At 43.7% G+C, this 24,930-nt stretch overlaps 1 protein-coding gene across 2 annotated transcripts in view; it reads left to right on the forward strand.

The window, feature by feature from the left end:
- SH3RF2 (SH3 domain containing ring finger 2) overlaps window positions 1-24,930 on the forward strand; it is a 140,298-nt gene that overhangs the window by 84,764 nt on the left and 30,604 nt on the right. For both annotated transcript variants that reach the window (XM_040406127.1, XM_040406135.1), the window contains exons 4-6: window positions 3,181-3,276; window positions 4,184-4,504; window positions 24,021-24,118. In XM_040406127.1, the coding sequence (XP_040262061.1) occupies window positions 3,181-3,276; window positions 4,184-4,504; window positions 24,021-24,118 (515 nt within the window). The remainder of the gene's footprint in view (window positions 1-3,180; window positions 3,277-4,183; window positions 4,505-24,020; window positions 24,119-24,930) is intronic.

A 24,930-nucleotide genomic window follows, 5' to 3' on the forward strand; every position in this document is an offset into this window, starting at 1 on the left:
ACATTTTAGTAAGCATTCTGTATTAAGAAAGCTATTATTTTCCCTTATAACCATGTTATAAGGGAAAATAATACAGTAAATTGACTTTTATAAATTTACTAACATCATCTCCTAGCAACCATGCGTGAAAATCGCATTGCATCTGCACTTGCTTGCGGATGCTATGCGACTTTCACGCAGCCCCATTCATTTCTATGGGGCCTGCATTGCGTGAAAAACGCAGAATATAGAACACTCTGCAATTTTCACGCAACGCACAAGTGATGCGTGAAAATCACTCTGTAGTGCTTCCATGGGCTTCCGATCCGTGCTTCCGTTCCGCACTGCACCACATCTCGCAGATTGCGGACCCATTCAAGTGAATGGGTCCGCATCCGTGATGTGGGGTGCACACGGCCGGTGCCTGCGTATTGCAGACATGCTGTATGTGAGCCACAATACAGCCACGGCCGGGTAAGGGCCGTGGGCATGAGCGCCTAGCCATAGGAATGTGTTCACACACTACTAGCATGGCCATCTACAGTTTCCATTATACAGCACATGTGCTTTGAAATTATTCCCCTGTCCAACATATTTAGAAAATAGTATATCAAGAGAATTGTTCAGAGGGTACCTGTCAAAACAGTTCCTTTGACAACTGTAGATGTGTATTATGTGTAGTGCAGGCTGTTCATTACACAGTATGCATATTACATTTCTGTAAATGTACCTTTTATTTTTAACCCCTTAATGACTAGCCTGTTTTGGGCCTTAGCGGCCAAGCAATTTTTAATTTTTTTTTTATTCTATAACTTTATTTTTCCGTTGATGTAGCAGTATGAGGTCTTGTTTTTTGCAGGACAAGTTAGTTTGTAATGGCATCTTTTTGGGGTACATATTACCTACTGATTAAGTTTTATTAACTCTTTCTGAGGGAGACTGGAAAAAACTGCAATACTGCCATTGAGTTTTTACATTATATATTTCGTACTGTTCAACTTTTGGCATAAAAAACATGATATCTGGGTCAGTACAGTTACACCGATACCAAATATTTAGTTTTTTTTATGTTTTACGACTTTTGCGCAATAAAATGTTTTTGCATAGCTTTATCCCAAGACCCATAACTTTTTTATTTTTCTTTCTATGGAGCTGTGTGGGCCAACTTTTTTTTAATGTAAGGTAGTGTGAATAGACAAGGCACCACAATGCTCCACCAAATGCTTGTTTGCAACACAATGCTCCACAGGATTTTATACTACCAGGAGGATTTCACACCCTATTTTTAGACCACCATGGAAGTGGTATAGTTTTTGAACACAGAATGCACTAAAAAGACTGCAACAAAAGAAGGCTAAAAAAAGGACTAGAGTCACAAATTTGCCTTGCATATAGTCGTGTTTATCATGTCACAAATGGTTTCAAATTCTGGAGCACGCAATTAATATATTTGGCACAACAAGCTTGTACCATAAATTGTGGTGAAAGTAAAGAAAGATTCTAGGCACACAAACATTAATACATTTCCCCCTTTGTTCTGATTTTTGTGGATTTTTTAAGGGGTGAGCTATGGTCCAAGTGTGTTCATATTGTTTATGTCTGAAATAGAATATTATCAGTGAATTCCAACAGAACAGAGCACTTGTCTGAGGAGTCCTAGAATGAACCAGAGGTGAACAACTTCACTGCTCAATTGAAAACCTGATTGCCAAAAATTTCATTTAGACATGATAACTGTTGTGATGCAAGGCCAAAACATCATACCTACACTAAATAGCTACCCATAGGTATATGAGAAACATCTGCAGCCCAAACCAGAGCAGTTTTACAGCCTATTATTCTTTGGGTCAATGCCTCCAAAAACATGGCAGATTAAAGACCAGGAAATGAAATGGCATATACTGTAGTAAATGATATAGGTTACACAACCTACCAGCTGGGCTGTATACACATACTGTATCTGCAGTCCTGCTTCTAGAAAACAGTGTGCATTTTTTGGATGTTGGTTCTAAAAAACGTTGATGAAGCTTCAAATTAGGCCTCTTTCACACGATCGTGTGTCTACTGTGGCTGTGCTGCGAACCTCAAATTGCGGTCCACAATGCACGGGCACCGACCATGGGCCAGTTGCATGCCGATCATGACCCAATTCACTTGAATGGGTTCCGCGATCCCTCCGTTCCGCAAAAAGATATAACAAGTTCTATCTTTTTGCGCAACGGAAGAACGGAATGGAACCCCATGGAAGCATTCCGTAGTGCTTCCATAGGGTTCCGTTCTGTGCTTCCGTTACGTTCCGCACCGCATCTCCGGATTTGCCCCGTGTATTGCGGACCCGCCATATGCGGGCTGTAATACAGCCACGGGGGACACATGGTCGTGTGAAAGAGGCCTTAGGCTACTTTCACCCTAGCGTTCAGAGCGGGTCCGTCTGATGTCTGCTCAGACGGATCCGCTCCTATAATGCAGACGTTTGTATCCGTTCAGAACGGATCTGTCTGCATTATAGTTTGAAAAAAAAACTAAGTCTGAAAGTAGCCTGAACGGATCCGTCCAGACTTTACATTGAAAGTCAATGGGGGCGGATCCGTTTGAAGATTGAGCCATATGGTGTCATCTTCAAGCGGATCCGTCCCCATTGACTTCCATTGTAAGTCTGGACGGATCCGCTTGCCTCCGCACGGCCAGGCGGACACCCGAACACTGCAAGCAGCGTTCAGGTGTCCGCTCACTGAGCGGAGCGGAGGCTGAACGCTGCCAGACTGATACATTCTCAGCGGATCCGCATCCACTGAGAATGCATTAGGGCTGGACGGTTGCGTTCGGGGCCGCTTGTGAGCCCCTTCAAACGGAGCTCACGAGCGGACACCCGAACGCAGGTGTGAAAGTAGCTTTAGAAGAACGACCTGTCTTAACAAAGACATGAACATGAGATCTTACATGACTAGTACATCAGTATCATTGACCGCATTTTTCTACCGGATATGTCTACAGTATGCTCACCTTTATAACGATATCAAATGTTAGTCACGTATAACTTATTACCTGCTTGAAAGTTTAAAGGATGAACATATGTAATTCTTCTGGCTTTCAAAATGTACACATTATACTCACTGAAAAGGGTTTGTGTCTTTTCTATGGCACTTACGCCATGAAATGTATTCCAATTTCTGATCAACAATTCCATATCTGTTATTACAGGATGATATAATCAGTGTAATCAGACGAGTAGATGACAACTGGGCTGAAGGCAAGATGGGTGATCAATTAGGAGTTTTTCCTCTTCTCTTCGTAGAGGTATGAAACACAAACACATATGAAATGTCCTTGGAGAGCAATTTTCCAACCATGTGGAATCCAAGCAACTTATAATTTGTAGTCATTGGTGCTCAGGCAGTATTGACTAGAAGTTTATTCACTTTTCTGTATTGTTATTTTGGAGCTGATTCACCTTGTAGAGATGACATTGAGTAAAAGGTAGGAAGAATTTAAAGCAATGGTCTCTGGGAAAAATATGCAAAATAGATTTGACTCCAGAAGATAAAGGTGGGCAAGTGCATTAGTCTAAAGCTGATCAAAATGAATGATTTCACAATCATTCATTTTTTTAATGTTACAATGACTGATAGATTTAGCTGACTGATGACGACTAACCCTGTCTGGAAAAAAGTTGATTGTGTTTAAGATTTGCATCTGACACTTGCTAGTCCTTGACTATATGTGGTGCAATCACTGAAAGGAAGTACCCAGTGAAATATTGTTTCATATTCACCCATATCATTGAACATGTATGGCCAGTTTACTACTGTAATAGCCAATACGAACAAAAATGTACTGTTATATGGTTATGTTGCAATCGTTCATCAGAAGATTGCTCGTTCAACAGCTTACTTCTGTCTAATGTGCATGGCCACCTTAAAGAAGCGTTCTATCATGGGTGTATCTGCTCTTTAATGGGCTGCACACCTTCTATAGGAGTGTCTTGCTTCTATAAAAGAGCTAATTTGGGGCATAAATATACATAAGATACATAAAACAGCATTCCACTAAAACTAAACAATACATTTTTTTTACAATGTGGAAAGATAATTAATAATTATAGTAGATAACTCACGGTCCTAGCAATTGATCTATTATGTTTAGCATGTTTTTATACTTTTTGTAAAATAAAAGAGCAAATTACCAATGACATATTTACTTGCAGCTAAATAGCACAGCCAAGCAACTGCTGGAGTCAAATAAATCTAGAAAAAAAGATGTGAAGAATTTGCCTTTTACTTCTCCATTGAGGAAATCCCCCTCAAATGTTCAGTCTTCTGAACCAGAAACAATGCAACGAATACCAGACAGACGAAGAAAGACCCCAAGGCAGTTCCTAATTACCAATGCTCTAAATAAATTAAACAGAATTGTACATTTTCCATCGGGTAGACAGACTCCAGAAATTAGCACGCCTATATTGATCAGTTCAAGTAACACAGCCATAATTGAGAAGGCCAGATATTTACCAAGCTCATCAAATCAGGTAAGAAAGCATATTCATGTTTTTGTCACATAATTACAAGCAATTATTGATAAAATGTTTGACTGATCCCCTATTCATTTTTTTTAGGAATATGAATCTTAATTGTAGGCTAGTATCTTCTAATGTTCTATTTCTTTAAATATAAAGTCTTGTCAAAGTTGTAATTTTTCTGTGCAAACGGCAGGAAGGCTAATAAAATAACTTAAATGGGGTTGTCCAGGATTAGGACAACATGACTGCTTTCTTCCATAAACCGTACCACCACTGTCCACAGGTTGTGTGCTGTATCGCGGCTGTGTTCCCACTGACTCCAATAGAGCTGAGCTGCAATACCAGACACAACCCATGGACAGTGGTGGTGCTGTTTTTGGAAGAAAGTAGTCCTGTTTTTCTAATTTTGGACAACCCCTTTAAAGGGAACTCATCACCATGAAGGCTGAGTAGGACCACTCTTATGACTCCTAAGCATAGAAAGTCCAGACGTTTAAATTAATCTTTTCCCATAAAGTACTGCAGCCATGATGTAACTTTTTTGTCTGCAACAGTGGTGTCCTGAATTCCATTGCAGCCATCACTGCGTCACTGGTGACGACATGAGACTTTTTATCCCAGTAAATGGCTGCAGCGGTATACAGGACATCACATCAGCCAAAACATTTGATCATGGCTGCAGCCTGGCTCAGAGCACATAGCAGCAGTGTTAGACCGCAGGAGGCATGTGAAGTTGAGTTTAAGTTTTTTTTATTTATTTCACCAGCCTCCATGTAGTTTGCCACAGAAAAGCTTGAATTTGGACAACCCCTTTAAGTTCTGTAGAGCTTTGTTGTTACGATGAAGTAACTTCTGGCCATGCAGGTATCTATAGGAGGGTTTTGGAGAGATAACTATGAAACTATTTTCTGATGACACATTCCCCCTAAAACCACAAGGAGCTATCTAGCTAATGAACCTATTTTTTTCTGGCTAGCCGATATAGAAGCTGTGCCTTTAGGAGGTTCACGTCCTTCCAAATGTCCTTTTCTAAATATGAAAGCCAGAGGTGTGACTCATCCTGAGCTACGATTTTTTTTATTCTATGGTATAAAATATTATTTGCCTATAACACCTATAACTTTTTTGGTTCAGCCACAGTCCAACCTTCTGAAAGATATTATAAGGCATGATAGGATGTTTAGCATTGTATACTAATATATGCAAGGCTATGCTCCCACCTTGCTTCTGTGATACTTTGCCTTGTTGGCTGGCACATAAACCAGATGTATTTCACTTTTCTTCAGAGAAGAAAGCAATGCATATGGCATGGTATACAATTTTAGCATGAAAGATTATGGGCAACCATCTTCAAACTGAGAGACTGTCCTGTAGGCACATCATGTTGGTACAAGGGAGTATAACAGTGTCATCCACAGATCCCCCCCCCCCCCATGACAGTGCCATCCACAGATCCCCCTCCCATAACAGTGTCATCCACAGATCCCCCCATGACAGTGCCATCCACAGATCTCCCTCCCCATAACAGTGCCATCCACAGATCCCCCCACCCCGCCATGACAGTGCCATCCACAGATCCCCCTCCCCGACGCTCAGAGGAGTATACATTTATTAACTGTAATCTGTAACTTTCACTTTAAATGAGCTCTCATCTCTTTACTAGGGTACCTTACTCTCAGCTCCGCTAACAGGCAGTGCGGGCGGCGCTCACTCACTGACGTCACGCGCCTGCGCCGCCTAGTGGGAGGAGCAGGCACGTAACGTCAGACGTCAGTGAGTGAGCACCGCCCGCACTGCCTGTTAGCGGAGCTGAGAGTAAGGTACCCTAGTAAAGAGATGAGCGCTCATTTAAAGTTACAGATTATGGTTAATAAATGTATACTCCTCTGAGCGGCGGGGCCCTGTGTATTCTAACCCCCAGGCAAGCGTCCCCGTCCCCATGGGAACACCTGGGGGTTAGAATATACCATTGGATCTGAGTATACCCGGCGTATAAGACGACCCCCGACTTTTGAAAATAATTTTTAGTGTTAGAAAGTCGTCTTATACGCCGGAAAATACGGTACTCTCCATTCAGAATGCATTAGGATAAAACTGATCAGTTCTTTTTCGGTATAGAACCCTTAGGACGGAATTCTATGCCGGAAAAGATAAACGCTAGTGTGAAAGTACCCTCACTACCCACTGTTGTTAAAGTATACCGTCATTAAAAAATCACATTGCGCCAGAATCCAAATATGTAGAAGGTGTTCTAAAGTACAGCTATTGGTCCCCCAGTTCTGTCCATGTCATTTTTAGTGTGTAATCAAGTGGGGCTAGAGTGCTGGTATCTTTCTCAGCTAACAATCTTACATCCTCCTCTCTCTCTGTACCTTATTTCCTAGTTTGTAAATGTAAGTGCTCGCCCTTTCTGCTTCGTATAGAGTGCAACAAAACTTGTACGGATACTGATAGGCAGTGGCCCCATTCTGCATAACTAGTCAAAGCCCCGCACCAAAAAAACAAAGACAGGTAGATCTGTGCTGATGTCATTGGGAATGAAGGTCCTAATAAAAGCTTCATCCCGCCCTTTCTCTGCCATTTTACTGTGAGCTGAACATAGGGACAGACATATCAAATCCCTGGACAGTGGTTAACAAAGCTTTTAATTAGAATATTGGATAGGATCAGTGCAGGGACAGTGTAGGGAGATCATAGGAAGAGTTTATACACAATTTAGTGAGAACATAGGTAGAGTGCAGGGACAGTGCATGCCCAGTGTAATCACCCTGTGCATCTTGTTCATCTGCTTGGCCATTCATTCTTAATCTGTTCTGTTATACATAGACTTACTGTGCATCAGACTTAGTCTTAACAGGCAGTACAATATATTGACATGTTTACCTGGGTGATCTGCTGCGCCATTTATACCTAATCTGCTCAGTTATACATTGGCTTAGTGTGCATCAGACTCATTGTCAAAAGGCGGTCTAATATATAAGCATGTTTACCTAGTTCATCTGCTGTGCCATTTATACTTAATCTGTTCTGTTACACATAGACTTACTGTGCATCAGACTCATTGTCAACAGGCGGTCTAATATATAGGTGTGTTTTTCTAGTTCATCTGCTTTGCCGTTCATCTGCTACATTATTGATTCAGTTACTGTACACTATGGCCAACAGACAGTTGGGCAGTAGCAAAAATGTTGCTGCAGCCAGCACAAATAGCAGCATAAGAAGGGATGGTGGTAGCAGCAGCCTAAGCAACAGACCAGAGATGCCACTGTCATCCAGCGGTCGTGTATTGACCAATAATCCAGGTATACTGGAATGGTTGACTCGCTCTTCTACATAATCTCAGGTGACAACAGAAACAAACAGCCAGGAATCGGTGGGTTCCTCTGACACCACACGTAGTTGGTATGGCCCAGGAACAACCTCTGTGTCCTCACCTGTCTTCCAACTGCCTCTTTCTTTTGCTGCTTCTTCTGCTTGGGAAGAATGCTGCCGGCTCTTCTCCACTTTTCAGCGAGGACAAGCTTATTGAAGACTTGGAGGAGAGATCTGCTGCATCCTTCTTTTTGTGCGCCGATTACACTTGGGGGCCGGGTGACGAGGGGGCATCACCATCAGTGGGTTAGGGTGGCAGCAGGCACATGAGTCAGCAGCAGGGTGGCAGCATGTCGATAAGCCAGCAGAGTGGAAGCAGTGGGAGATCTGGAGCCAAACTTGCTCGGATAGACCGTTTGCTACTCAGGAGCCTACCTGTCAGGAAACAACCAGCGGTGCACGGGTTCATAAAGTCAGTGGCAGGCAGTCAGCATGAAGTGGTGGGGGTAATATGCCATACTCGGCAGTGTGGGAATTTTTTATCAAGTCGCTGGAGGACATTAGTGTGGTGATATGCAGGATATGTAGGCAGAAGCTGAAGCATGGTCAGGGTGCTAATGTTGACACCACATTGCCTGCGTAAACATATGGAGTGTCACCATAATTGGCCTGGGAAAACCGGGCACTAATGTAATGGTACAGCCTGATGCAGCAACTGCTAAATCTCCCAGCGGTCCACACACCTTCGACAGCAGTCAGGGCTCCTCAACCTCAGCAGAAGGAAGATGTTGTTCCTTCCCTTCTTCTATTGTTCCTGATGCTCCTCCTCCTTCTACTCCTCATAACGTGTTTCACCAGCAATCGATCACCGAGGCAATTGCAAAGAGACAACATTATGTGTGCACTTCAATGGCGCAAGAGTTGAACATGCACCTGGCGAAGTTGGTGCTACTACAGTCCCTCCCTTTCCATATTGTGGACATGTCAGTGTCTGGTACAGTTAAAGCAAGTGCTGACGTGTGGAGCTGTAACTATGGTCAAGAACAATATATGTCATTTACAGCCTACTGGGTAAATGTGGTTCTGGTTCAGGCACACCAGCACTTGGTCAGGTGATGGCAATGCTGTCTTGATGGCAATGCTGTCTCCGCATTGTAATTGTGGCATTTCTGTGCCAATGTCCTCTTCTGCCTCCTCATCCTCCACCTTGTCCTCACCCTCCACTGTAGGCACAGTTCAGAGTGGTCTTCCAGCATACCACCTATTGAAAATGTGAAGGAAACTGTGCATGCACTTCAGCCACTCTTACCGTGAAAAAAACAAGCCCTCCTTGAGCTGCAAAGGCAACATTTCTACATGTTGGAACTCCATGCTCCACATGTTGGACCGACTGTATGAGCAGAGGAAACCTGTAAACGTTTTCTTGAAGATACAGACGGACTGGACTACTCCCCATTGTAACTTAGACGTTAGACATTGGCAGTTCATGCGTGACATCTGATATTTTCTCAGGCCCTTTGAGGAGGCCACTTTATTTGTCACTTGCCAGGACTATGGGATGAATTATGTCATTCCACTCCTTAACGTCCTGGAGGGGATTCTGATAAACCTGACTGGCGAGGGTGGTAGCATACTTGGACTGCACCCTGTCACTCCAGATCCAAGATTCCCTGAACTATTAGGCAACCAAACTTGAATTTTCCCCGCAACTGGCCCAATTTGCCCTGGGCAAGCTGTCCTGCCTGGCCAGTAGTGTGGCATCAGAGCGAGTGTATAGTGCGACGGATCTGACTGTAGTGTGCTGCCACACTGGAACATTTTGACAAATAGAAAGGTACTTCTGGCTACGTGCAGCTGCCACTATTCTGATGCTGTCACCCGCCTGATACCACATGCCTGCTGCTTCTACTACCATCTGCTCCTACTGTGATCTGCCACCACCTTATGCTGCTACTGCAACTGCTGCTGCCCCCCCTCACTCTGTTTTGGGGCCACTATTGTGACTCTTCATGCTGTTGCTACCCTCACCACTTTGTTATGGGGACAGTATTGTGACTTTTCATTCTGTTGCCACCCTGACCAGTCTTTTCCAGAGCCACTATTCTGTTCCTTGTTTAGCCGTGTTGACATCATCGTTTATTTTTCCGTTCTTCTGATTCGGACGAAGAGAAAAATAACAAAAAATAAATAAAAACAGGCCCTGTCGTTTGAGTTTCCATAAGGCCTGTATCACACGGTTAGTATTTTGCATCAGGATTTGATCGTGATTTGGAAGCCAAAAGCAGGAGTAGGTCTAAAACACAGAAGATATGCAAATATTTCTATCATATGTCTATCAAATGCTAACCAAATACTGACGGTTTGAAGGCAGATGCTCAAGCTACAGGATATGCTTTTTTTGGGATGTTCTTTTGACGGACCAGAGAACAGGAAATAAAAAGTGATGTGAACAGAGCCTTAGGCTTCGTTCACATCACCGTTCAGCATTTCCGTTCTCTTGCTCCGTTTAGGAGTAGGAGAACGGAAAGGACGGAGAAGGCACATAACTGAGTTGAACGGAGTCTAAGGACCCCGTAGACTATAATGGGGTCTGTTGTGTTTCCGCTCAGAAGACGATTTTGGAGCAGAGACAAAAGTTGTGCATGCAGGACTTTTGTCTCCGCTTCAAAATCATCTTCTGAGCGGAAACATAACGGACCCCATTATAGTCCAAGGGTCCTAAGGGCTCCGTTTGGCTCAGTTATGTGCCTTCTCTGTTCTTTCCGATCTCCTGCTCCTAAACAGAGCAGAAGAACGGAAAGGCTGAATGGTGATGTGAATGAAGCCTTACTGCGGACACCTTCTCCACTGTCATTGGGCAACTACTTGAATTTTGGGCCACTGTATGGTTAAGTCCACACAGATAAATTAGAGCTGACGCTAACATTGACCAGTAATTTGGTCAGTTATTTCCATCACTTATTGGGAGGCAAATTCAGGAGCCAAGCCTATTCTCAGATTAGGTATCATGAATAGATCTGCACCTATTCTGTGGTTTTGACCCGTACCTGCTTTGAGCTGATGATAACTGATGAGAATAATTGACGAAATAAGTCAAGTGTGAACTAAGCCTAATAGTGAGGTCATTCTACAGCAAACAGAAGGGATTCAAGGGATTCAAACACATGTGTTTGCACTGCCACAATATGGATTAAAAGAACTACTTTATTGCTGCTGCCTCCATGTCCTTATTTTGTTCCATTAAAGAGTCATTGGGACACCTGCAGGGGCGTGCCACATCTATTTTTTTTTTTTTTTGCTTTACTGAAGGATGCTGTATCATTTTTTTATTTATTATTTAGCTAAGGGTTAGGCTACTTTCACACTAGCGTTCTGCTGTCCGCTCGTGAGCTCCGTTTGAAGGGGCTCACGAGCGGAGCAGAACGCTTCCGTCCAGCCCTGATGCAGTCTGAATGGATGCGGATCCGCTCAGACTGCATCAGTCTGGCGGCGTTCAGCCTCCGCTCCGCTCGCCTCCGCACGGCCAGGCGGACAGCTGAACGCTGCTTGCAGCGTTCGGGTGTCCGCCTGGCCGTGCGGAGGCGAGCGGATCCGTCCACACTTACAATGTAAGTCAATGGGGACGGATCCGCTTGAAGATGACACAATGTGGCTCAATCTTCAAGCGGATCCGTTCCCCATTGACTTTCAATGTAAAGTCTGAACGGATCCGCTCAGGCTACTTTCACACTTAGAAAATTTTCTAAGTTTTAATGCAGACCGATCCGTTCTGAACGGATGCGAACGTCTGCATTATCGGAGCGGATCCGTCTGATGAAACATCAGACGGATCCGCTCCGAACGCTAGTGTGAAAGTAGCCTTAGCTAGGAATGTTGGTGGACTGTACAATGATGTGCACATCCATATATGTGACCTCCCTGTTATTCTGATGCACAGTAACTGTTTCACTACCAGAAAGGACTAGCTATTCATGATACTGCACTGCATAGTGTTGTACACCAGGATACATTCTCCCTAAAGTTTAACTGCAGGCCGCGATAGACCTGATTGAATGCGCTTCGTGACTAATTTATTCATAACAAAGTGAATTTTTTCCTGATCTAACCACACAGGATATGATCCTGTCCTTGGGTCCGTATGTATGTCTTAAGCATTGATCCATAATATGGCCGTGTACAGAGAACCTTACAAACATATATTTCTTTGAAAAGTGTCTACAATAGCTGGTAATGCAGTGTTACATTGCATTGTAAACAGTAATTTTCTCTATATTTTGTACCAAAAGTTAAGCTTCACTTTTGATTGTGTGTTCAAGTCCCCTGGCCTAAGGGACCAAAGATTACAGTAAAATAAAAATGTAATGTTTTTTAATTTTTTATTTAAGGGTTGCAAAAAAGGGTGATGCAAATCATTTTTATTTTTAAAAGGTTTTTATATTTTTAAAAGAAGTAAAATATTATAAAAATCTATACACATTTGCTAGTGCCGTAATTATACTGACCAGCAGAATAAGGTTGTGGAGTTTTTTTCAATTTCACCCCAATTTTTTTTCCCTGTTTTCCATTATACAACTTGTCCAACAAAAATTAAGCCCTTATATGGATATGTGAACAAAATTAAAAAGTTGCCGCTTTTGCAAGCTAGAAAGAAATAAAAAAAAGATTTGCCCGGTCTTTTAAGGGATAAACAAAGCATAGCAATCCACAGCCCAATTGTTCTTGTTTGTAATCTTCCCTGTTGTTGTAGCTACCAGACTAAATGGAGCATGCATGCAGCACGTGGAGGGTTAAAGGCGAGCCACACTGTCTGGTCTGTTGGCTCACTTCCTTCTTCTGAGCCCAGCTAATAGGTGTTTCTGCAAACCTCAGTTACGCTGTAAGAGTTCCAATTTCACGCTGGCAGCTTCCAAGGCAGGGTGGGACAGCTCATCATTTCTATCTACCCCCAACAGCTTGGGATGAGTTATAATGCAGCACACCATAGACAAGACAAGTGCATTTACAATGAATAATGCACATACAATTATGACATAGATTAACCATATTTCCGATGTTTTGGTAAGCAGCCATAAAGAATAGTCTACTTTTTATACACACGTGGTGGGATCCCACTGGAGCTTGGCTTTATTTTAGAGGAGGATACCCTTTATGAATCAACGTTAATCAGTGAAGATTAACTTCTGACCTTTGTTAATGGCCGCTCACCAAAGTACTGATCATTCATTTAAATAGCCATTAACAAGCAGCACAGGCTAATGTATTTTTCTGGTCCTTTAACTATACAAGGAGTTTGTGATGAGGAATAGGAAGAAACAAAGATGAATTTACTAAACAGGCACAATTAGCGTTCAAATAGGCAGAAGATATGTTTTGCTTTAATCTAACCTTCTGGAGAACGCATCCTATCTATTTACTTTGCGAAGTCAAAGGTATTGTCTAAGAGCAGAAAACATGACTGCTTCCTTCTAAAAACAGTGCCCCTTTTGTCTGTGGTCAAAGTCTTTTTTTGTGACTCATCCCTAACAACAGATACTCTTATAACATAAAAAAAATAACTATGCTGCAAATGCGTAGTAGAAAAAGTGCCATCATGTGTATGGGAATCTCATCTATTCTTATTCAGCTCATTTAAGGAACACCCCAGGCAAAACTGATATTGGACCTGAACACATGATGACCATTTGAAAAACACCAAAGTGAGAATTTAAGTGTCTCACACTCAACCATCAGGCACTGCATATTTTGCCCAGAATGTTCTTTTAAATACCACCAGCAGTATTGTAATCTAAACAGAGATTGATCTGGACATTGCAGGTCCATCAGATATGCTTCAAGGAGACCCAGGGAAAAGCTATGTGTGTTTTGCAGGCAAAATTTTATTCTTATTGCAGTACCCCAGTCTTATTGCAGTATCCCAGATCAATGGGGTATCGGCAAATTGTTCATTTCTTTATGTTATGTAATGCTATCTTACATCATGGCTCCACCCCTAGTTCTAGTGATAGGAAGAGAGAGGAAGATGTGACTCGTGCTCTCTTCTTAAGCACAAAAAGCTATAGTGACTCAGAGACTCCCCAATCTCCACATGATCTATAGAATGAGAGAAGGAGTAAGACAAAGGAGAGAACTAGAGAACCTGAAGTCTGTATGACCGTGCATTGGAGTCGGTAAGATAACCTGCTACCAAAAGCTGTTAAGACTTTACTGCAGCGAAAGACACTGTTAACATACCTTTCACACCTGGATACGACCTGGCCTTTTGTATCTCTAAAACCCTATAACCTTCAGTGGACATTACAGCCACCACTGCAAGAGTACAATTGCCCAGCATTGATTCTGCAGGAAGAGACTTGAGACCGAGAGGGAAGAGGGTCATAACTCCCATCCTTGTCTAAATCCATAAATTGTTATCTCTGAGAATCGCACTGTATACAGTTGGAACTGTGTTTTGCTGCTGGCGCGTGTACTACAACTCCTATTTTTCACTTCAGTAAAGAGAGTCATTTGTTCTGCGGCATCTAGCCTGGGTACTGACTCTTGGACCATACGCTGGCCATTGTACTCTACATGCCGTACTTTGCACCCATATAAAACTCATAATCACCGGCATCCCAACTACCATAGGCAGGAACCCAAACATCAGGGTGTGCCCAGGGAGAATAAAGGGTGCACCCGCCTTTCACTGCACAGCCCTAGGGAGCAACGGTGTGAGGAAAGCCACTGTGATTGACTGTAACAGCTAAGCCACTACCACTCCCACCCTCCGCCCCGGCTCCTTCTGGGGCACTGCATTATGATAAAGACAAGTCTGAATGGATGACCATGTGCTACAAGAAAAGTTTGTATCAGCCATAATGAGAGCCACTCTTTATGTCCTAACTGGGCATATGGACAGGGGGTTACATTTTAAGGTGTGATATACTGTAAACCTGCCCCATCCCATTCATGCACAGAAAGAAAGGATAAAGTGTGTAAAACTCTCAATACATGGTCTTGTCATAATAGCATATTTTTATTCTTAAACAGGTCTAGGAAATTTTGATATGCGGTTGCCCATTTGTGTATACTGCACCAATATCAAGGATAGGACATGCTAAGGTTTAAAAAATAAATGTCCAGGATAATTATTTTTGTTTTGTACAGAGACATAACAGGGCTGTAATGTCATGAGCAGTGATGGCCAGTTCGCAGTGCTTCGCCAGCGAACACATGCGATCTGCTATCTTAACTGACAAGTCCGGTGAGGCACAGGTAAGTCCTTACCTGTGCCTGTGCGCTAGCCGGTCTGAAATTAAATGCGGTCTCCGGGAGCAGGCAGTTCCAAGAACAGCCTCCGGGGGCCGTTCTCGGAACTGCCTGCTCCTGGAGACCGCATTTCATTTCAGACCGGCTTGCGCACAGGCACAGGTAAGGACTTACCTGTGCCTCGCCTGACTTGTCAGTTAAGATGGCAGATCGCATGTGTTCGCTGGCGAACACTGCGAACTGGCCATCACTGGTTATGAGGCCTCTACTGTACAGAGGCACACCTAGATTTTTCTGTCATGGTTCATCAAATGTGGCATGTACAGAGGTATACTCAGAATCCAGTGGAGCCGGTATGGGTGCTCCATGCCCTGCAGTTGGGCTCCATGCTCTGTTGTTTTTGCGTAGGACCTTCTGCAGCAGACGTAAGGCAAGAAAAGCTCAAATTGACAAATAACTGTACTACAAGGTCTTTAGTAGTGTTGGGCGAGCATGCTCGGCCGAACACCATTTTGACTTGAGCATCGCGATGCTCGGCCCAGTCTCCTCCGATGCGATGCTCGAGTCTCCTCCCCGCACATTCTTTGGCTGCTACTCTGCCAATAAACATGCAGGGAAGTGCTGGCACTCACTGTAATGCCGTAGCCATGTTGGTTACTGGCATTACAGTGATTGGCTGGCGATGACACGTGGTTCGGCTCAGTCTTAGTCAGAGAGAGCTTCAGCAGAAGGGACAGATAGTGTAGGGACTTGAATAGGTCTGTGAAGGTTCTCATTTATCCAAGTCATGGTATATCCAGTACGTCCAGTTGCCTTGATTTATTCTTTACAGATAGGGACATGAATAGTTTTTTTGTTATTTTTTTCAGGCAGGGTTTACTGTTGAAATGTGTTAGAGACCCAAAAGTCCTTTTAAGGACTATTGTTTTATCTGGATGCAATATATATTATTAGCGCAACCTGCACTAAATTGCGTGCAATTGTTTGGCCTCTGCTGACAGTGACACAACCTCTGCTACATCTGTTGTGTTACATTTGCGCATACTAAATATCTGTGACATTTAGCACAATTGTTTGGCCCCTGTTGACAGCGGCATTACCTGCGCTACATCTCCTGTATAATGTTTGCGCATCCTAAATATCTGTAACGTTCAGTGTAATTTTTTCTTAGCCGCTGGTGACAGCGACATTACCTGCACTACATCTCCTGTACAACATTTGCGCATCCTGTATATCTGTGACATTCAGTGTAATTTTTTCGCCGCTGGTCTCAGCGACATTACCTGCGCCACATCTTCTGTATAACGTTTGCGCATCCTAAATATCTGTGACAGTCAGTGTAATTTATTTGTGCATACACTTACAAAACCTGCGATACTGTACATGTGACATATGTGCAAGCATATACAGTGGGATGCGAAAGTTTGGGCAACCTTCTTAATCGTCATGATTTTCCTGTATAAATCGTTGGTTGCTGCGATAAAAAATGTCAGTTAAATATATCATATAGGAGACACACACAGTGATATTTGAGAAGTGAAATGAAGTTTATTGGATTTACAGAAAGTGTGCTATAATTGTTTAAACAAAATTAGGCAGGTGCATAAATTTGGGCACCACAAAAAAGAAATGAAATCAATATTTAGTAGATCCTCCTTTTGCAGAAATGACAGCCTCTAAACGCTTCCTGTAGGTTCCAATGAGAGTCTGGATTCTGGTTGAAGGTATTTTGGACCATTCCTCTTTACAAAACATCTTTAGTTTATTCAGGTTTGATGGCTTCCGAGCATGGACAGCTCTCTTTAAGTCACACCACAGATTTTCAATTATATTCAGGTCTGGGGACTGAGATGGCCATTCCAGAACGTTGTACTTGTTCCTCTGCATAAATGCCTTAGTGGATTTTGAGCAGTGTTTAGGGTCGTTGTGTTGTTGAAAGATCCAGCCCCGGCGCAGCTTCAGCTTTGTCACTGATTCCTGGAAATTGGTCTCCAGAATCTGCTGATACTGAGTGGAATCCATGCATCCCTCAACTTTGACAAGATTCCCAGTCCCTGCACTGGCCACAAAGCCCCACAGCATGATGGAACCACCACCATATTTTACTGTAGGTAGCAGGTGTTTTTCTTGGAATGTTCTTTTTCCTCCATGCATAACGCCCCTTGTTATGGCCAAATAACTCAATTTTAGTTTCATCAGTCCACAGCACCTTATTCCAAAATGAAGCTGGCTTGTCCAAATGTGCTTTAGCCCACCTCAAGCGGCACTTTTTGTGCTGTGGGCGGAGAAAAGGCTTCCTCTGCATCACTCTCGCATACAGCATCTCCTTGTGTAAAGTGCGCCGAATGGTTGAACGATGCACAGTGACTCCATCTGCAGCAAGATGATGTTGTAGGTCTTTGGTGCTGGTCTGTGGGTTGACTCTGACTGTTCTCACCATTCGTCGCTTCTGTCTATCCGAGATTTTTCTTGGTCTGCCACTTCGAGCCTTAACTTGAACTGAGCCTGTGGTCTTCCATTTCCTCAATATGTTCCTAACTGTGGAAACAGACAGCTGAAATCTCTGAGACAGCTTTCTGTATCCTTCCTCTAAACCATGATGGTGAACAATCTTTGTCTTCAGGTCATTTGAGAGTTGTTTTGAGACCCCCATGTTGCTACTCTTCAGAGAAAATTAAAAGAGGAGGAAAAATTACAATTGACCCCCTTAAATACTCTTTCTCATAATTGGATTCACCTGTGTATGTAGGTCAGAGGTCACTGAGCTTACCAAGCCAATTTGAGTTCCAATAATCTAAAGGTTTTGGAATCAATAAAATGACAACAGTGCCCAAATTTATGCACCTGCCTAATTTTGTTTAAACAATTATAGCACACTTTCTGTAAATCCAATAAACTTCATTTCACTTCTCAAATATCACTGTGTGTGTCTCCTATATGATATATTTAACTGACATTTTTTATCGTAACAACCAACGATTTATACAGGAAAATCATGACGATTAACAAGGTTGCCCAAACTTTTGCATCCCACTGTATACCATTTAATATGCTCAAGGCGAGCAGTAATGGACGGGGAAGTGGCCATGCTGATGGTGCACGCAGAGGCTGTGGCCCTGGGCGCGGTGAAACTATGCCTGCTGCCAGAGCACAAGAAACACACTCTTCCATGATACCTAGCTTTATGTCCCAGTTTGCAGGGCGGCGCAGGACACCACACTCGAAGTCACACCAATGCGACCGACCAGGTGGTCGGTTGGATTGCAGCAGATAATGCTTCCAGTCGGTTAAGCACCACCCTGTCTTTCACAAGGTTCAGTCTCAGTAGCCAAGAGTCTGGTCAACAGAATCCTCACCCTGATCCTCCTTCCTCCAACCATGGAGAGTCTTGGCAAACAAGTGATCCCACACTCGGATATTCCGAGGAGCTCTTTTCATCGCCATTCCTTGATTTGGGCCTCTCGCAAAGCCCTCTTGAAGAGGGACATGAGGAGATCTGGTGCATTGATTCCTAAACTCTTGAGCATCCACAGTCAGAAGAAGATGACGGTGGGGAACGGCAATTATTGTTTCAAAAGGTGGATGATGATGATTAGTGTCTCAAGAGGTTGATGATGAGCATGAGACACAGTTGTCAATAAGTGAGGTTCTTGTTAGATCAACAAGTCGGGAGGATGACCAGAGTGAGGAAGTGGAAGAGGAGGTGGTGGACAATGAAATCACTGACCCAACCTGGGAAGGTGGCAAGCCGAGCGAGGACAGCAGTACAGAGGGGGAGGGATCCGCAGCACAGCAACAGGCTGTAAGAGGCAGTGAGGTAGCAAAAGGGAGAAGGCGGGCCATACCAAACAGGCCCGCAACTGTTCCCCGAAGCACCCCATTGCGGCAAACTCCCTTGCCAAGGGGTAGGTGTTCCGCAGTCTGGCGCTTTTTTGAGGAAAGTGCGGACGATGAAAGAATTGTCATTTGCAACCTGTGCCGTACCAAAATAAGCAGGGGCGTGAACACTAGCAACCTCACCACCACCAGCATGATCTGCCACATGGCATCAAAGCACCCTATTAGGTGGGACGAACGCCTGGGTCCACAATCAGTGTCTGCGGGTCACACCACTGCCTTGTCTTCCCATGTGTTACCTGCTGGCCAATCCCCTGCCTCCCACCCTGCACCTGGACCTTCGCAAGCACCATCAGCTAGGACATTCACTTCAGTGTCCCAGTGCAGCGTACAGATGTCCATACCCCAGGTCTTTGAACGAAAGCGCAAATACCCAGCCACCCACCCACAGGCCATAGCACTAAATGTGCACCTTTCCAAATTGCTGGCCCTGGTAATGTTGTCATTTAGGCTTGTGGACACTGAGGCTTTCTGCAGCCTGATGGCGGTCGTCTCCCCTCTTTACTCAGTCCCCAGATGCCACTATTTTTCCCGGTGTACCGTCCCAGCCCTACACCAGTATGTGTCCCGTAACATCACCCGTGCCCTGACCAACGCAGCTTTTGGGAAGGTGCACTTAACGACTGACACATGGACAAGTGCTTTTGGCCAGGGACTCTACATTTCCCTGACGGCACACTGGGTGAACGTTGTGGAGTCCGGGAACGAGTAGTACCCTGGGATGGCACAGGTGATACTGATGCCCAGGATTGCGGCCCTACTTCCATCAGGATTTACGCCACCACATACATTAGTGGCTCCAACCCACCCCTTCTCCTACTCCGCCTCCTCCTCCACTTCCACCTCTGAATTCTCATCTTGCAGCACCAGTCAGCCATCAGTCAGTAGCTAGAAGCAGTACTGCAGTGGGGAAGCGGCCACAGGCCGTGCTGAAACGAATTTGCTTAGGTGACAAACAGCACACCGCCGCAGAGCTGTGGCAGGGTATAAGGGACCAGACTGAGCTGTGGCTCTCGCCACTCAACATACAACCAGGCATGGTTGTGTCTGATAATGGCCGTAACTTGGTGGCAGCTTTGGAGCTCGGCATACCCACACACATACCATGCCTAGCCCACGTGTTCAACTTAGTGGTTTAGCGGTTTCTAAAAACCTACCCCAATTTGCCTGAGCTACTGGTGAAGGTGGGCCGCGTGTGTGCCCATTTCCGAAAGTCATCTACAGCTGCCGCCGGTCTGGCAACGCTGCAGCAGCGCTTGCAATTGCCAGCTCATCGACTGTTGTGCGACGTGAGCATGTGCTGGAACTCCACGTTCCACATGTTGGCCAGGCTTTGTGGGCAGCAGAGGGAAGTAGTGGATTACCAGCTGCAACATGGTCGTTGCCTTTCCAGTCAGCTTCCGCTCTTCACAAGCGATGAGAGGGCATTGATGTCTGACCTCTGTGAGGTTTTACGCAACTTTGAGGAATCAACACAGATGGTGAGGGGCGATGCTGCTATTATCAGCGTAACCATCACACTTCTGTGTCTACTGAAACGCTGGCTGCTCACAATGAAGGTGGACACTTTGCATGTGGAAGAGGTGGAAATGGGGGAAGACTGTACACAGGGTGATAGCCAGACCACCCTCAGGTCCTCTTCTCAGTGCAAATTGGATGATGATAAGGAGAAGGAGCAGGAGACGGTTGCCTCCGCTACAGAGGGTAGTACCCATAGCAGGTTTATTCCATCTGTTCAGTGTGGATGGGCCGAAGAGGTGGATGAGGATGAGGAGACTGAGAGTCATCCTCCTGATGAGCACAACGAAGTCTTGTCTGTTGGGACTCTGGCACACATGGCTGACTTTATGTTATGCTGCCTTTCCCGTGACCCTCATGTTATATGCATTTTGGCAAACACCGATTACTGGTTGTTCACTCTTCTCAACCCCCGCTACAAAGAGAACTTCTCATTTCCCATTCCTGTATTGGAGAGGACTAGCAAAATGGTGCAATACCAGAAGATCCTTGTGTAAAAATTGCTCCTAAAATTTTCAGCTGACAAGGCTGGCAGCAGAGTACTTAGTTCCTTGGGCAACCGAGGAGGGGAGATGAGGGGAACACACAGCAGTTCTAACAGAGGCAGGGCAAAACTCTCCAAGGCCTCAGACAGTTTCATGACACCCCATCAGCACCCTCATCCTGATGCGCTGCCTAGTGTCACAAGGAGGGAAAAGTTTTGGAAGATGGTGAAGGAGTACGTAGCAGACCGTGTCAGCGTCCTCAGTGATCCCTCTGTGCCTTACAACTATTGAGTGTCCAAGCTGGACATGTGGCACGAACTGGCGCTCTACGCCTTAGAGGTGCTGGCCTGCCCTGCCCCCAGTGTTTTGTCAGAGCGGGTATTTAGTGCTGCTGGGGCATAATAACTGATAAGCGCATCCGCCTGTCAACTGAAAATGCTGACAGGTTGACTCTTATTAAAATGAACAAGGCCTGGATTGCCCCTGACTTCTCTACTCCACCAGAGGAAAGCGGCTGAACATAAAGGCAATTTAAATGTGGCTTTTATGGTTTATTGAATACACTGTATTCCCATGCACCCCTTCCACCACAAAAAAGGGTATATGGTTCAATCTTCCTTTTCTCGTCCTCGTCCTCGTCCTCCTCCTCGCTCCTAATGTTTTAGAGGATCAGCTCAGCAGCAGAACCTCACCCCTAATGTTTTAGAGGGTCACCAGCAGGCCCTCACCCATAATGTTTTAGATGGTCAAATCAGCAGCAGGCCCTTGCCCCTAATGTTTTAGAGGGTCAGCTCAGCAGCAGACCCTCACCCCAAATGTTTTAGAGGGTCACCAGCAGGCCCTTGCTCCTAATGTTTTTGAGGGTCACCAGCAGGCTATCAATCATAATTTTTCAAGGGTGTGTATGATGCCCTCCTTTATGTGTAATAAAAGGTGTATTGGAGTGTCGGTTCCTTGTAATTTTTGGCAGCCCTTTCACTTAGTGCATAGGCTTTATAAGTGTAGGAGTCCCACTACATGAACAATTGTACCACAATGTGAATGAGGCCCTCCTTTATGTGATATACCGGTTGTATCGGAGTACTTGCACTTTATATACGTATAAAAATATACAGGAATGAATGTTTTCGAGAAAAAAAATCCTCTAAAATCGATTTTGTCTTCGGTTTTGTGCGTATTATTGTCATTCTGTCAAAGTGGACAACATGGTTCCCAGCAGCGACCTGGGAGTCTAAGATGCATCCAGACATCATCCCCATGCTGTTCCCGAGCCATTTCAGTGCCGGGGGTGCCTGGTTTAAAGGGAACCTGTCACCAGGATTTTGTGTATAGAGCTGAGGACATGGGTTGCTAGATGGCCACTAGCACATCCACAATACCCAGTCCTCATAGCTCTGTGTGCTTTTATTGTGTTAAAATAACGATTTGATACATATGGAAATTAACCTGAGATGAGTCCTGTACGTGAGATGAGTCAAGGACAGGACTCATCTCAGGTTAATTTGCATATGTATCAAATCGGTGTTTTGACACAATAAAAGCACACAGAGCTATAGGGACTGTGTATTGCAGATGTGCTAGCAGCCATCTAGCAACCCATGTCCTCAGCTCTATACACAAAATCCCAGTGACAGGTTCCCTTTAATGATCTGGTTCTCCCATTGACTTCGATTGTGCTCGGGTGCTCCCAAAGTGTTCTACTCAAGCACCAGAGCACTTTGGTGCTCGATCAACACTAGTCTTTAGAATTTATAAGATCAGGCACATAGAGCATATAATAAAATATGCTTTATTTAGCAATTTACCCTCTTTCATGCATTATAACGTCACCTTTAAGAGACAGGCTGTTATTTTCAGGCCTTTATTTTTAGTGGTGAAGAAATGTCTTATCACACACATTAGTATTTATTGTAACATAACTTTCATTTGTTTGGTACACTGTTTCAGAAGATACAGTATCTCTCTTTCCATTGATTCGGCCCAGCTTTGGTGTTATTTTTAACATGCTCGACCCTGTGAAGTGGCCATTTAAAATGTCTGTGTGATAACGTTGAAATCTGTGCAGAGTAAACAGACATTTCCTAGTTATCAACTGGCACAGACTGTGTTGCCGGAGGCTTTGTACCTTATCAGTAGCACTTAGGGTCCAAGAATACAAATAAGCCTGTTGACAAACATGCTCTGCTAGCCCTGGAAACTTTCATTGTGCAATCCACTCTGCAGCACAATAGCATTTTTCTATAATTTTACACATTTGTGTTTTCTAGATCGTTTTAGCTTTTAGAAAATATACCAATTATTTGCTACAATGCAGATAGTAGTTGAATGTGTAGTGTGCAGACTGGATTGAGAAAGAAACTGAATTGTGAACTTGTGTGCATAATGGGAATTTAGGTTGAAAAAAGGTACCATGGAGTTGGAGTTTTGAGGATGGAGTTTTTGTTTTCTTTCTTTATCCAGTAAAGCTTGCATTGGCACTCGGTGGTGCTGAAGGCATGGGCTAACTGCACACCATTTTCATGGTTGACCACTCACAGCTCTTGGAAATCTTGCCAATTATGTTCTGTAAATGCATCACAGAGGGATACAGCAACAAAGCATTAGGAGTAAACGTGGAAAACCATACTTCTGGTCAACCGACGGCATAACATAGAGTTTTCTGAAAAGATGCTGTTTCATGTAGAAACACCATACAATTGTAGAGCAAATTATCAAATAATACATAAGATAGCTGTAGGTAAAATAAACAGACCTGGAAACCACTGAAACCAACACCAAAAATATTATTCAATTAATCATAGTTAATGGTTAATCTTTTGGAGCCATTAGAGTCATCAAATGTTAAATCCTTGCGAACCCAATTGAGAATAAATACAGCTTTATGTGTAGTATCTGTTACCTTTTATCTGTATACCTATGAAAAATATAGAATCCTATATTTCAAAAATTGTAAGAGTGTAATCCAAAAGAATGTGCATCTTCTGTTGTATGTATGTATGTATATATTGATTAATCATGTGCTCGATGTGGAAAACTATTTTTACATTTAAATGCTTAAATATCCTTAGATCAATGCTTCATTTTTTTATGCCACACTTGGACCACAGGGGACGGGGCCCTCTCTAGTGGCATTCCCAAGTTCTCATCAGAATATTCTGGCTAATATGTAAGTAAAAGGAAACTGATGATTTTCTTTATTGTGTCATTTACTGTGTTGTTTTAAATTATAGTACTTCCATTGATTTGTTTATAATACTGCTATCCTGAGGCATGGATGTGAAAAGGAAGAACTGTGTAAAGGGTAGATCAGTAACTCATTGCAGATCTATTCGCCGTTAGCACACATTAACTTAACAACAGTAAATTACATAAAAAATTAAAGGGGTTGTAAGGTGGAAATTCTGAAAGAAGGGCATGGGTTGAGAAAATAAGACCAGCAATTCTCACCTCACCAATCCCCCACCGCAAGCATTCCAAATCTTACCAGAACCCCTGCTGGTGTCTGCTTCCAGGTGTCTCTCAGCATGCAACAAATGTGGCTGTTAATTGGCTCTTGAGTAGACATTTGCTGGATGATGAGAAATGCCAGGAAGCCTAAACAGGCCAGCGGGGGACTGGGTAAGTGCCATGGAATTGACAGCGGAATGTGAGGTGAGTATTGCTTATTTAATCTTTTTAAAACCAATTTTCTCCCTTTTCTCATACTTTCTTAAACCACGAACGACCCCTTTAATGACCCATGTGTTATATAAATCAAACATTTAGTGAACTTTTGTTCAGTATTTCAATTTTTCTTAGGCTAGTCAAGACTAATGTCAGACTAGCAATGTCTTTTTTTATTCAGATGTAATTAAATTTACTAGTTAATTTAAAATAAAAGTTAAATTAAGTTTAATATCAACTCTTTGGTTATTCTTTTAAGAAAGTAGCACATTAGAGGTTCAGCAGAGTTGCCTTAAAAGTACATTTCTATCAGTA

The sequence above is a fragment of the Bufo bufo genome, chromosome 1 (assembly GCF_905171765.1).
Source record: "Bufo bufo chromosome 1, aBufBuf1.1, whole genome shotgun sequence".
Classification (NCBI taxonomy): domain Eukaryota; kingdom Metazoa; phylum Chordata; class Amphibia; order Anura; family Bufonidae; genus Bufo; species Bufo bufo.